Source organism: Lissotriton helveticus, chromosome 4_1 (genome assembly GCF_964261635.1).
Source record: "Lissotriton helveticus chromosome 4_1, aLisHel1.1, whole genome shotgun sequence".
NCBI classification, from domain to species: Eukaryota; Metazoa; Chordata; class Amphibia; order Caudata; family Salamandridae; genus Lissotriton; species Lissotriton helveticus.
In genome coordinates, this window is record NC_136063.1 from 1,252,872,416 (window position 1) to 1,252,887,398 (window position 14,983).

Here is a 14,983-nt window from a genome sequence, read left to right on the forward strand (position 1 = left end):
TGAAGAGTTGCACAGGATGTAGTGAAATGTAACAGTTAAGATATGTAGAAACTGTGAAGAGGTAGGGTAGTGACCAATTGCTGAGACTGTAGAATGATGTGAAAGAGAAGAAATACAGGAAGGTGTTCGGAGAGGAAGTAAAAAAGAGATACTGGGTTTGTAGAGTGTTGGTGAAATGAAGAGAAATTGGGCCTGGTGCTGCTGTATAAAACATAATGACTGTGCCCTACTCAACAGTTACTGTGGGGTTCTGTATATTGTATAACATTAGATGTTTCGTAATATTTTTATGCTTGACTTCTAGGAATCAAGGGGCATATTATCAAGGACAGGCGATACATTATCGCCGCTTTTATCGGCAGGAAACTGCCGATAAAGCAGCGATAATGGCCTTGATAATATGCACTATGAATTCCAATTGAAGCTCATATTAGATGTGTTCACATCTAACATGGGCTTCGATTGGAATTCATAGAGCATATTATCAAGGCCATTATCGCCGCTTTATCGGCAGTTTCCTGCCGATAAAAGCGGCGATAATGTATCACCTGTCCTTGATAATATGCCCCCAAGTTCTCCCCCTTATGTCACTTTCTCTCATCCAAAACGTTATCACTCCCATTATAAGATGACCATAGGACCCGATGTCAAAAAGACACTATGGTCCTGCCCTATTCCTTCCTTAGACAGACACTTGCATTCTGATGTGAGCATCCATTGAAATCAACATTTAAAGTACCACAGTGCTCAAGACTGAAGCATTGCATTCTTGCTGGTGTGAAGTCATCAGGTCACCATAAGAATGAGAGTCGTGCCTTATATCACTTTGGTCCCTAAAGCAGGTTTTGAGACTAATTTTCCCAATATGGAAAGTGAGGTTGTAATATATCTTTATTATATATATTAGCCAGTGGCAATCGCCACTGGGTAGTTATAGTCAGGACTATGTTTCCTTAGGAAATGGATTTTTAGTTTCGTTTGGTTTGGTTTGCAAATAACTTTGACTCCATATGACAAAACATCATGGAACTTTCCCAAAAAAAGTCTCATCCAACTCTGCTTCTTCCTGGAAAGTTTCAAGGTAACTCGTCAAGTTGGGGCCCAGCAAAAGACGAGTTTTGGAATGCATTTTCTCACACAATTTTCCATAGGAAAATGTATCATTGATACCCCAAAAACAGCTGAATAGAATTGCACCAAATTTGGCACAAAGCTATGTCTTGATCCAGGAATTGAGCTTTTTGTAATTTGTCGTAAATCGGTTCAGTAGTTCAGTAGTTTTTGAGAATTTAAGGAAGAAACTGAAGCGGATAGGACTTTTTTAAAGAAAGTTACATAAAGTGAATAATAGTTAGGATTATGTTTCCATAGGAAAAGCGTTTTTTGACTTGCCCATATCTTTGGCGCTTTCTGATATAACTTCATTAAATTTTCCGCAAAAAAGTGTGATTCTAGTTGTGCAAGGAAGGTTTTGGGGTGATCCGTCAAGCGGGGGCTGAGAAAATGGGGGGGTGGGGGGTCACAAAAAGTGTGTTTCCCCTGTTAATTCCCATAAGGATATTCAACACAACTACAACCCAAACTGCTGAATGGAATTACATCAAATTTGCCGAAAAGCTAGCTCTTGGTCCTGAAAGAGTGCTTTTTGTTATTTGTCGTAAATTCATTCAGTAGTTTTAGAGTTATTAAAAGAAATCCACATTTTTATGTAGAGGGATCTAGTTCCTCAGAGGATCCGACAGTCCCTGTGCCGATATATGATTGCCTTCTAACACTTTAACCAGAAAGTGTTGGCAGGCATTTGGAGACTCCATCCCCAAAACAAAATGTACTGGATATTTACTCGCTGCAGCCCGAGCCAGGAAATGAACCGGCTCCCCTGCTACAGCGCACGGGTAGTTTACCGGCGCTCGTTCGTACGAGGAGAGGTAAGTGAATGGGCTTGGGCTGTGTGTATTGGGAGCAGCTAAGGACTATGCTCCGTTTGTGAGATGTACTGCTGGTATGCCAAAACCACTCACAGCTCAGCCATGCGGGTGTGTTTTTTGTTAGCAGAATCCCGACTGGTAACCTGTGGGTAAGCTACTGCAGGGAACCATACCGCTGTGGTGGTCAATTGTTAGGGCGGGGACGAGCGCAGTGCACACCTTTGGCCCAGGCCAAGGGGCGCGCCATGCGGACCTCCCGCTCTTTAAGCCACACGCTGGCTTTAGGACTGCTCCTGTAAGATTACTTCCACCGGCTATTCAATGCGGGCACCACTACAAATATCTACCCACTTACTTGATTGTTGTCTTGGTTGGGGCCGCCACAGTACCCTAACACGTCATCAATGGACACTGCAGCCTCCCCTGGCCAAGTGGGCATATTGTCCCGCTTCTCCTTTACCGCCCCACTTTTTCTTCTTTCTCCCCCACTTCAGGATAACCATAATTAAGGTGTCTTACGCCGGGAAGACTACTGAAGCAAACGCTTTTAACAAGTCGGGTGAGACATTACTTGCTATCTGTTGTTATTGACATGTCATTTGCTGTCACTTAACTTATTTTACTTTCCATTTGCGTTTTGCCCATCAGTCATTGGACTTTTAATACCTTTTTAACAATCTTTCTTCTCACTATTTGGTTATGGTTTAGAGCATGTTGATTATAGCATCTTACCCTTGACAGATGAACCGCACTTTGTGAGTTGGTCCGTGATGACTCATCTGACCACTTTCACCCTGTTTGTGTTTATGTCATCCCTTCCTCTCTAGGTTCCAATAGCCTTGGAGGGACCTCGTACTCACATACCGATGTAGTGGTGGGTAGGCATGCTCCACCCACAATACTTAGTGTAGATAGTAGATTGGTCCTGAAGAAATGCACTGTATCGCTTAGAACACTTCGCATGAAACATGTCGACCACTGATATAGAGTAGAATTTTGCTCCCCTGGACCCTTGAGCCAGAGAGCATCCACTCTGTTTGTTTTTAATAAGCTGGGTTACCACTCTATAAAAATTCCCCTGTGGACTACCCAACCTTTTTTAACCACCCACACACATCTACACAACCCCATCCCTAGGGCCTTCACACCCACGGCACCATACGGCAGGAACAAAAGATCTCCGCTAAAGAGCCCCTTTATGGGTGCCTGTCAGGTATTGCACCGCCGACCCGACGAGGAGCAAGCCCATATGATGAAGCATGACACCTAGCTTGCTGGGTGTGTGAGGACTCTAGTTCCAAGAAAGAGGATTCCCCTCCTGTGTCCCTTCACTCACTTTGCTTCATCTCTTTCTATTTCCCTCCTTCCCTTTTTATACTTGGGAACTGCGTACTCTCTTTTTGGTGTACTGTTGTCAGGGCACGTATGCTGGACCCCGTTAAACAGCCCTCCCTGTCCCTTTTTTGTTAGGCTAGCATGGGTGTTCCCATGCAACCAACCAAGGTTTCTGACACTGAACCCAATTTACTAAATAAAGCAGACAGGGTTTAGCTTCAGAAAACTACACCCTTTTGAAGAAGTCGCAAGGAAGGAGAAATGCTTTTATTTCTCCTTCCTTTTCTGGCTTTGTACTTGTGCTGCACTGTCCTGCACACATACTAAGGGAGAGAATGGTTTACTGGAGGAAAAAAGGTTTAAGTTAGTCTATGCATAGTATTTTGTACCGGTGCAAAACCTATGCTAGACTGATGGCACCATTGCGCATAGTTACATTACAGCTGATTTCAGCGCAACGCTAGGAAAAGGGGAGGAGAGTGCCATATTTTTCTCCTTTTCGTGCAGCACAGCGTTTGCGGCTGCTGCACTGCGCTGTGTGAAAAAGTGGTAAATCTGCCCCTTACTCCGCTCCCAGCAAGAATGAGCTGTCAAACTGCTCATGCCTACTGGGAGCAGAGTTTTCATCCGTTTCTCTGCCCACTGTCATGTGGGCAGGGAAGCAGATGAAAGATTGCTTCCACACACAGGAAGCTGCATATTTAGCAATGCCGGCTCCCTCAGGAGGGGGGGAGCTGGCTGGGACCACAAGGTCCGTGAAGCTTCCCCGCGGTCCCCATTAAAGCACACTGTGTGCTCTGGGTGGAGCCAGGGCATCCAGGTAGATGTGGCTGTGCCCCGGGGGGTGGGGTCCCCAGGCCCGAAATTACCCTGAGATGGGATTAGGGCACATGGCCCCCCTCTCACATTAAAATTTGGCCGGGCCCTCGTGGATGGACTTCCCGGAGCTGAAGTCAGCCAAGGGAGGGGGCCTCGCAGCTCCCCTCTTATTATTATTTTTTTTATTTTTTTTAAAACCTTTATTGTAGCATTCAATATAAATACAAGCATGGGCCTACAGCCGCAGGGGCCGCCCGACAAACAAAAGTAAGATCACAGTACGACACAGCTCATCAGCCGACAACCCTGGGGTCCGGCAGCGATTCAGGGTATAACTTGTATTAGAATGCACAACTGAGTCTGAGGATGAGACAGAGGTTCCATTTTATATTATTCAAGAAAGGATCAGGTGCCATACAATCAAACAAAAGACACGGGGGACAGGGGAAGAAACAGGATATGCACGTAAGAACCATTATAATGGGACATTGGCGCCAAAGCATATAGGTGGATGCAAACGACAATACAATATACATTCAATGTTGAGCGCCAGTTCTCAGGACCTGCCCACCCGGGAATCAGGATATCATAAAAAGCATAGGCACTAAACACGAGTACACAATAAGAATCCGAATGATTCACAAGCTATACTGATCCTTTAAGGAAGAGAAAGGGAAGGAAGAAAAAGGCCATAGAAATGAAAAAAGGCAAAATAAAAAACCCTTTCCAGCCCCCCACCCTGCACCCCTGCAAATGGCTACAGCCTTACCCCACTAGCAGCGTGCCTGTCGCCCCTAATAACTAAAACCCTAAAAGTAGGAAAAAGAGTGGAGGAGGGCTTATCTGTTTGGGCTCCCAGCCCCTTTAGTCCCCCCGCCAGAAACAGACACCCCCTATCACTAGAATAACAACGTATGACAACACTTATAGAAAAATTAGGGGGTACCGTAAGACACCGCCTAGCCTTTTAGATCAAACAGTTGCAGATCGAACAACCGTAAAAGCCACTCCAACCCGTCCCGACCTAGTTGATCTTAACCTTGGCCCTTCCGAATCAGCACACAAACCCCCCCCAGCGAGACCCAAAGGCACACAAAGGAGCAATAGAGGAGGAGGGAGTCATCAAGAATCAATCCATGGCGACTCGTAGGCAGTGACTCCACAAGAACTTCAGGCGCAGAAGAGCTCTCCCTCCTAGATGGACAGTCCCACCATATCTTGCCCAGGAGTCGTAAAGTCACCAAGAAAGGAGAAGACGACCACAAAAGGAATGGAAAGTCAAGAACAAAAGTCTCTGGGAGGGGAATGCCTTTCGATACCTCCGAAGTCGATAATGGTGGAAGGTTCGGCAATACACTGACGACCTCGGGAACACCTTTCTCCAGGGCACCATCCGATGGTATCAATACTTGCTTCCTCACGGGGTTCTCGCATGGAGTCAAAATGGCCGTGGTTTGAATGGCTGCAAATTGCTGTTCCAACAGTAAGGCTGGGTACGGTTCCACCAGGAGCATCTCAGATAGGCGCGTGTCCAATTTGCACAATAAGACATCCACATGTCTATGAAACGCCCTAATTTCTGCCAATATTGACCTCAGCGACGGCTCAAGCATCGTGCGATCCATAATCTCACACCCGACACCAATCACAAACCCCTTCCAGGGTGAATCTGGCATCCTTAGGGGGGACAAACAGGATCACTAACGTGCAGATGCGGAGGGCGACCAATCTTTATTCGCAGCCACGGTCAACCCGGTTAAGGCCGCAGGCCGGAGACCCCGACCCACCGAACCCCGGCGGGCCCAAGACCGGGTCCGCGGGACAGGGACCCCCCCCCCCCCACTGCCAACAACAAGCAGAGTCACTCCTCCATCAATGCTGAGCAATACAAACGATCGCCACCAAATTCGGGCTGAAACAAAGCCTCCACTCCGATTGACCGGACCCAGCCTGGGTCTCCCGGCCGATGTTGTTGCACTGCAGCCCGGCTGTGAAAGTACTCTAGGCCCCGGCTTCACTGCTGGAGTAGGCCACAATCTTCAACTCGACGTAACTTCGTCAAACCAGCCGATAAAAGTTCCCGGATTTCACCATCGGAGTGCTGGACAGTTCATGTACACAGAGGCTAGGCGTAAAATCAGGATGATGTACAGGATATTGCAGCGGGGTGCGGAGGTCGGTGGAGCCGGGAGCCTAAGCAGCCATCTAGTTTGCTGACGTAGCTCCTCCTCCCCTCTTATTATTATGTACATGGCCCAGGGAATGTGGTGTAGAAGAGGGTAAAACAGAGGGCAGTAAAACTAGCATAACAGGCAAAACAGAGGGCAGAAAAATAAGCAGAAAATGCAAAACAGAGGGCAGAAAAATAAGCAGAAAATGCAAAACAGAGGGCAGAAAAATGAGCAGTGAAGGCAAAATGGCAGGCAGAAAAACAAGCAGAAAAGGCAAAACAGAGGGCAGAAAAATTAGAAGAAAAGGCAAAACAGGAGGCAGAAAAATTAGCAGGAAAGGCAAAACAGAGGACAGAAAAATGAGCAGTGAAAGCAAACTGGCGGGCAGAAAAACAAGCAGGAAAGGCACAAAGAAGGCAGAAAAACAAGCTCCAAAGGCAAAATATAGGGCAGAAATAATTAGCAGAAGAGGGAAAACAGGGGACAGAAAAATTAGGAGAAAAGGCAAAACAGAGCAAGAAAGAAGCAGAGAAGGCACAAACAGAGGGCAGCAGGTACACAGGCTGCAGATGGTAGTGGACTGCGGGAAAGCAGGACAGGAGAACTTTCGCATCGGGGGATGGCACAAGGATCTGCTTTATTTTTAGAGAAATTAAACCTCAACGGGAAACACTTACATATATAAACATAGCAGTTTGAGTTGAAGGTCCACTTCTGTAAAGGACAAATGATCCTGACCTCCTGGGCTTGACAAAGGCAAAGCAATTGTGTTTTCTTGGCAATTCCACATTGAAAGACATCTGAAATACCTGGTGGAGGTGAATATATCTATTGGAACGCAAAGTATAGTGACTGTAAGGAGTGGGTTCTTTCTTGTCCTTATCTGGTGAGAGCAGAGCCCATGGTCCTTCTTTTAAATTACTACGAGTATACAAATGAGAAAAATCACCTGAAGATTTACCCATTTGGCCCCGCCCCATCCACCTTAGTAGTAGGCAATTGTCTTCCCACCTTTTGCCAGGATGATGGGCAGCTTACCAAAAGGCACCCCAGAGCTTTTCTAGCCGATTTTGGTGAGACTTTCTTGATGCTCAGGAATGTGATGACATCTCCATCAAACAAAGAAGCACTTACTTCATATAGTTAAGAGGAAGGGCCCGTGTTTCGTGAAGATTTACCATTTTGTACTCTTGTCATCTTCTCATAGGAACATACATGTTGTCACAAATTTCAGTATAAAGACGCACAAGGAACAATCACATTGTCAAAACACACACAATGTCACTGGTGACATATCCTTGTGCTTCATTACGCAGCTGTGGTGTACAATACATACTGGACATTTACCCAAGGAGGTAGTACTTAGTAATTAACCAGTAAAAAGTTCTCCACTTGGCTAGATATTTTGTGCAAAACTGTGGACTCTTTTTGGATAAAGGGGAAGGTATGGTTCTGTTGTAGCCCAGTCACTGACACAGCTACTGACACACCCACACAGACATGCAGACACCAACTCACACCCCCCGCACTCACACTGCCACTGACAGACCCACTTAGACACTGATACACCCTCTCACAGACCCACTCAGACACTTTCATACCGACTCACAGACCCACCCATGCACCCACTCACAGACCAGCTCAGACACTCATGCACCCACTCACAGAACTCCTCAGGCATGTACACCCACTCAGACACTCATGCACCCACTTGCAGAACCACTCATACTCTTTCACACCCACTCACAGACCTACTCAGAGACTCCCGCAATGACCCAAAGACACATCCAGAAACACACACTCATTTACGGACCCACTCAGAGACTCACGTACCCACTCACAGACCCACTCAGACACTCATGCACTCACTCACAGACTGACTCACACACTGATGGAGGCACTGGCAAACCCACTCAGACACTCTCACAACCACTCACAGACCCACTCAAACCCTCACATAAACACTAACGCACCCACTTAGACTCCCACTCAGATGCTCATGCACTCACTCAGACACTCATGCACCCACTCTCAAACCCACTCAGACACTCACATACCCACTCACACACCCATTGAGACACACTCACTCACACATTCTGAGACACTCATGCACTCACACTTAAAGGTTACAGTTAGGAAATAAATTGTAAAAAAAAAGGTTACAGGGATGTTATAGTTAGAAAATAGCATTAAAAAAGATAGAAATTCACTGAGAAAAACAAAGGGTCACTAGGTGTATTACTAATGAGTGATACCATTTTGAACATATATTATGTGAGTGACTGTAAGACTGTCTGAATCTGTGAGTGAGTGGTTATCTGAGTGGCTGTGTCGGTGTGTGAATGAGTGTGTGAGTAGCTGTATAGGTAAATACGTGGGTTTGTGGGTAACTGTAATGGTGAGTGAGTGCCTGTGTGAGTGGCTATAATAGTGAGTGAGTGTGAATGTGTGAGTTGCTGGATAGGTTTGTGAATGGCTGTGTAAGTGGGTGTGTGGGTGGTTGAGTGGCTGTATGGTTGAGTAGGTGGATATGTGAGTGGCTGTATGGGTGAGTCAGGGGGTATGTCAGCAACTGTATGGGTGAGTGAGTGGCTATGTGAGTGGCTGCATGGATGGGTGAGTGGTTGTGGGAGTAGCTGTATGGGTGAATGAGTGGTCGTGTGAGTGCCTGTATTGGTGGCTGAGTGCCTGTGTGAGTGTCTCCATGGATGACTGACTGTGTATGTGGGTGTATGGGTGAGTTAGTGGCAGTTTGAGTGGGTGTATGAGTAAGTGAGTGGGTATATGAGTAGCTGTATTGCATAGTCTATGTGTGTATGAGTGGTTGTATAGGTGAGTTTTGTGTTTTGTCGATGATTGATTGGATGTGTGAGTGGCTTTATGGGTGAGTCAGTAGGTCTGTTAGTAGCTGTATGGTTAAGTGAGTGGCTGTATGGGTGAGTGACTAGTTCTATGACTGGTTGTATGAGTAAGTGAATGTGTGGCAGTAGCTGAGTGGGTCTGTGAATGGGTATGTGAATGGCTGTGTGTGCGTGTGAGTAGTTGTGAGTAGGTATGAGATATTGTATAGAGCTGTGTCTGGTTCTTTGGATAATGTCATCATTGATGTCATCAGTGATGTGACTGACCATGTCATGAGTGATGTGATATGTGAGGTTATAAGCAGTGCATTGCAGGCTTAAGTTATAATTAGCTCAGGTAACTATAAATGTTGAATTCTATGGTTTTGTATGAGTGAAATCTGAGCCTAACTATAACGTCTCTGTTCGCTTTAGTTTTTTCAGTAAATACATATATATATATATATATATATATATATATATATATATATATATATATATATATATATCACCAACAGTCCTGGGTCAAGCTCGTACTTCCTCGACCATCCCAGGTACAGACCACAAACGCGCAGTAATTTTAAGTTTATAGTGCTTTATTCCTCCGTGTGTCAGCATGGCGCATTTCAACTGCGTCACCGCAGCATTGTTCACATGACCCTCCGGATACTCTCACAGTGTTTAAATAGTGACTTCCTGATTCAACAAATCACATGGCTTACAGAGCTAAACAAAATACTACTACTTTGAATAGTGATTCTGCACGGATCAAATAATGTCCTAATTGAACTATATACACATAATTAAACATTCTTATATATATATATATATATATATATAACAACAACCAATTTCGGGTCATATACATCACATAAATACAGTTAAAATCTGTAAAACATAGTAAAAGTAATTTTTATCATTATCTTTTTACACAAAATCCCCAACTGAATTTCATATTTTCCGATTCAAGCCAAATGGCCGTGGTGCTATATGTAGACATCATACAATAGATCCTAGGCTCCAAAAACATCGCCATATGATTTGATCAGACTAAAAAAAGTGCTAGTGCAACGAATTCTTAAGGTGCAAAATTGTGCAATGTGCAAAATACCGCAGATAAAATGATATTGAAATTTCATATAAAAATTCCAGGATTAAAAAATGTCACAGAAAATATATGTAAGTTTAGTTGGCGCTAAGCTAATAAATAATTTAAAAGCATCATAGCTCTACCTCCCAACACGATATATATATATTTATATATACAAATTAAAGTGCAAGTGCATAAATTATGCTGACCTCTTCTTATTTTTCTCATTCATAGAGGCCAGTCCTGACTTCAATTGCATCATTCATATTCGTAACTCTGATTCACCTCTTATTGTGCTGCTGTTACATACACTGATCTAACAAAGCAGCCACTGATGTTGCCTGGTCCTTATCCTGAGACTAAGGAATTGATTTCTGTACTGAACTGCGTGGCCACTAGATGTGAAAGAATAGTAACCCTGGCAAGAATCCTACAAATAGTGCACTGCTAATCTTGCCGCATATACTACATATATATATGTATAATGTGTTCAATGTGCCCCATGTACCATATTGATCTATAATGTGCGTGAATGCACATGTACATACTGTTCACAATTTCCCGCTTGTGTTCCCTTGTGTACCCTCCTCTAAAAAAGTATGTCTGTAGATATCCCTGCCTCATGCATCAATGACTTTTTAGGTCTCGCGACCTATCAATGCGCGCATGCGCATCGAGCGGAGCGAGAATTCAAGCGGCGAAAACATCATGAAACCACCAGCTTTTTGCTGGCGTTTTCATGGCGTTTTCATGCAGTTCATGTGAACCACGTGTTCAAACATGAACGCGCATCAGCCTCCCTCCATTTGCCGCAGAGCACATCAAAGGGCTTCGCCCAGCGTGCGCTCTGCGGCTTCTCGGCTTCTCCTCCCCTAATTAGTCATTTTCGCCGCTCCCCTGCCCGCCGTGTCGCATTTCTCCTCCCCCCTCCCCTTCTCTGCCTTCTGCCTTCCTTTCCCGGCGCACGCATTTTTTTTTTTTTACAAGCCAAGCCGGCGGTAAACTGAGGTTTTTTTTTTGCCGAGTTTTATATAGCGCGAACTAGACCTGAACGGAATCAGGTATCAGAGCGCTTTACATATTTTCCTTCTTTGCTTTCCATTCTTTAGAGTCCCCTCCTTGGAGCTCTGGAGCAGTTTAGGGTTAAACATCATCCAAGCAAGCAGTGTGACGTAGCATCGTGTTCCCTCTTTCCCTCACTCCAATTCCCTAAAGTATTCCCCCCCCATGCCCTGTCATTCCCTCTTCAATTGTGTTGCAGCGCTTTAAACGTCTTAAACGCAATAAGCACTATACAAGCCAATACATTACATAAAGTGACATCCTCCCCTCGCCACTTCTGTGTACCTTTCCGCTTCAGATGCAGCGCTTTGACTCTATCTCGCACGCATTTTTTTTTTTTTTACAAGGCAAGCCGGCGGTAAACTGAGGTTTTTTTTTTGCCGAGTTTTATATAGCGCAAACTAGACCCGAACGGAATCAGGTATCAGAGCGCTTTACATATTTTCCTTCTTTGCTTTCCTTTCTTTAGAGTCCCCTCCTTGCAGCTCTGGAGCAGTTTAGGGTTAAACATCATCCAAGCAAGCAGTGTGACATAGCATCATGTTCCCTCTTTCCCTCACTCCAATTCCCTAAAGTATTCCCCCCCATGCCCTGTCATTCCCTCTTCAATTGTGTTGCAGCGCTTTAAACGTCTTAAACGCAATAAGCACTATACAAGCCAATACATTACATAAAGTGACATCCTCCCCTCGCCACTTCTGTGTACCTTTCCCCTTCAGATGCAGCGCTTTGACTCTATCTCGCACGCATTTTTTTTTTACAAGCCAATCCGGCGGTAAACTGAGGGTTTTTTTTTGCCGAGTTTTATATAGCGCGAACTAGACCCGAACGGAATCAGGTATCAGAGCGCTTTACATATTTTCCTTCTTTGCTTTCCTTTCTTTAGAGTCCCCTCCTTGCAGCTCTGGAGCAGTTTAGGGTTAAACATCATCCAAGCAAGCAGTGTGACGTAGCATCATGTTCCCTCTTTCCCTCCCTCCAATTCCCTAAAGTATTCCCCCCCCATGACCTGTCATTCCCTCTTCAATTGTGTTGCAGCGCTTTAAACGTCTTAAACGCAATAAGCACTATACAAGCCAATACATTACATAAAGTGACATCCTCCCCTCGCCACTTCTGTGTACCTTTCCCCTTTGACCCTATCTGCATGTGGCATAAGCACTATCTATGCAAACTGCTGACATATTACATCGGGTTTTCCTGTTCCCTCTCTCTAATTCCTTTTCTCCTTCCACTTGTTTCTCCTCACCTTTACTGCTTCCTTAAAGTACTAAGTTGCACTATAAATGTAGGGCAACTTTACTGTCGTATAATAAGCAGCCAACGTGACATAACTTCCAGGTTCCTTTCTTCTCTCTCTCCGGCTCCCTCCTGTGTCCACTCCTTCCCTTGCTTGCCCCCGCTCTGCGCATGCGCCAGCTGTTTGCAAGCGTTTATTAACAAAAGGAAAACATAGTCTGGGAATCACAGAGGCGGGTAACAGGGGGTCCTCAAGCATTGGCATTGCCAATAGGTCTCGCTTGTGGGACCTTATAAGTATTTAGTTTTGCAGCACAATATCCGATTATGCAACAAGGATATTGTGCTGCAAAACTAAATACTTATAAGGTCCCACAAATGCGAGACCTATTGGCAATGCCAATGCTTGTTACTTTTAAACTGAAGTTGTTGCGAGATTGGGCCATGGAATTAGTTTATTAGTTTCAGGTAGGAAAGTCTTACGTTCCAACTCTGTTTTGCACAATTCCTCCATTTTAATTAAACAATGTTATGCTTATCTTTTCCAGCGGTTGTGATGGCTGTGAGCATCGTGGCATGCTTCCTGAGAGTGCTTCTGCTCTTCCTCTGTGACAGCCTGCGGCCTCTGTTTCAAGTGGAGACGCCCACGTCATTGAATAAGGCACCTGGGGTGTCTGAACACTCTTTTACAGGCGAGATCAGCGAACAGACATCCCACGCAGAAGCGGAAATACGTACTGATGATGCCATTTGAGAACAGGACCAAATGTAAAACTATTTCATCTCCAGCTTAATAACCATATGATCACGTTGTAATTTTTATACATCTATGCATGGAAACTTTCATGGTTTCAAACGGGACAGAGAAGTTTGTAAAATATGTATTTACTGAACGTAGGATGGAGGATAACATGCTAGTGACTGACAGTCACGTGTCCAAAAAGCATTAAGCACAGTGCAAGAGGCATGCATTGTTCTTCAGAAGAGTTGCAAACACTGACATCACAACCCATAAATTACTGGGTACAGAAGATGTGGAGAAAATGGGTCTGTAAAAACAGCAAACAAGGATTGCCAAACGAAAAAGAAAATGGTCTAGCTTATTTTTTGTGTTTTAGTTCTTTGTTACCTTTTGTTGCAGTGGCTATAAGTTGTATATGATATGATTGGACACACATACAGGCAGACATGCAGTCACACAATAGTCATGCCTACAGGGAAAGATTTAGGCTTGATGCATGGATCGATCAATAGCTCTATGTATGTACACAAGGATGGATTGCTAACGGTGAATACAACCTGTGAGTTGGTAAATGGACTGGTGTAGTTGCATAGCTGGATGGATGAATGAATGGGTGGGTAGAAAGATGAATGATTAACCTTGGGCACCCCCCTTTCAGTAAACAGCAGGTGTTTTTTTTTTTTTTTTTTTAATGAAACATTTGTATTTGTATGGTTTTATGGCATCTTAAACATACTATTGTATATTTTTTAGATCTTATCCTGTGTAATTTCGAATGTAATTTTATAAGAATTTTTCTGAAGCATTTATGCTTTTATGATTGAAACAAAAACAATCGAATAAAGCTTTCCTTGACTTGACTTGATGAATGATTGTACTACTATATTTACAGCTGCTATCAAATGTGTGGGAATTTTTTTATGTTGCTAGCTTCCTAGTCACGGCCGTAAGAATCAAGAGAAAACTTAGGTTAAGCTCAACTGACTTTAACGCACTCTAACTGATCTAAATGAATGTTTGTCGCGTCTCAGTTTAGTAACTGGGTTCTATGAATTTCGCCCAACAAGAAATTTGAATATTGTGTATTGTGTTTTTAACTTTATGTTAAACTTTTTCTGTTTTAATCTGTAACGAATTGATGGTTTTTAAATTTCTGTGTATACATTTTAGCATGCTTTTATGTTTTTAAAACAAATCGGATAAAGTATTTTGACTGACTGAATGATTGTATGTGGGAGTATGGCTGAATTCTTAGGTTAGGTTTACGATATAGCTGACAATTTTTCCATGTGAACTGACTAGAGGCAGTTTCTAGGACTATTTATGGAATACATCCCCCTTAACTGCCCACCGTATTTTTAAAGCTGGTCAAACTAGCAATGATTGTGTACAGTGTAGGTACAATTAATTTGAAAAAGAAAATACATCAGTGATCAAGCTCAAACACAGCCTCGTGACCGCCCGGCAATGGATGAGCCAGAATTGCAAAAAATTGTGGGGCAAATGAACAAGGAAGTGGCGGAGCATGTCGTTAGCCTCCTTGGCTTAACGGCACACTCTGACACTTCTGAAACGCAAGGCTGCACCCTATGTGTGCTGCTTCATGCAGCACACATGAAAGTGGCAAAATGGCATTTTTTTTAAAGGTTTGTTTATGTACAGGAAGTACATAACAAACCATGGCATTAAGCTTTTTCCATGTTTGCTGCACAAGGCAATGCATTTCTCCTCGTTTTGCCAAATTAAGACCAGGGTTT

At 44.0% G+C, this 14,983-nt stretch overlaps 1 protein-coding gene across 1 annotated transcript in view; it reads left to right on the forward strand.

The window, feature by feature from the left end:
• The window catches only part of LOC144829057 (uncharacterized), a 419,215-nt gene extending 404,771 nt beyond the window's left edge, over positions 1-14,444 (forward strand). Inside the window, exon 7 of the mRNA XM_078687804.1 lies at positions 13,033-14,444. Within this exon, the coding sequence (XP_078543930.1) occupies positions 13,033-13,238 (206 nt within the window). The 3' untranslated portion in view covers positions 13,239-14,444. The remainder of the gene's footprint in view (positions 1-13,032) is intronic.
• Positions 14,445-14,983: the final 539 nt, after the last annotated feature.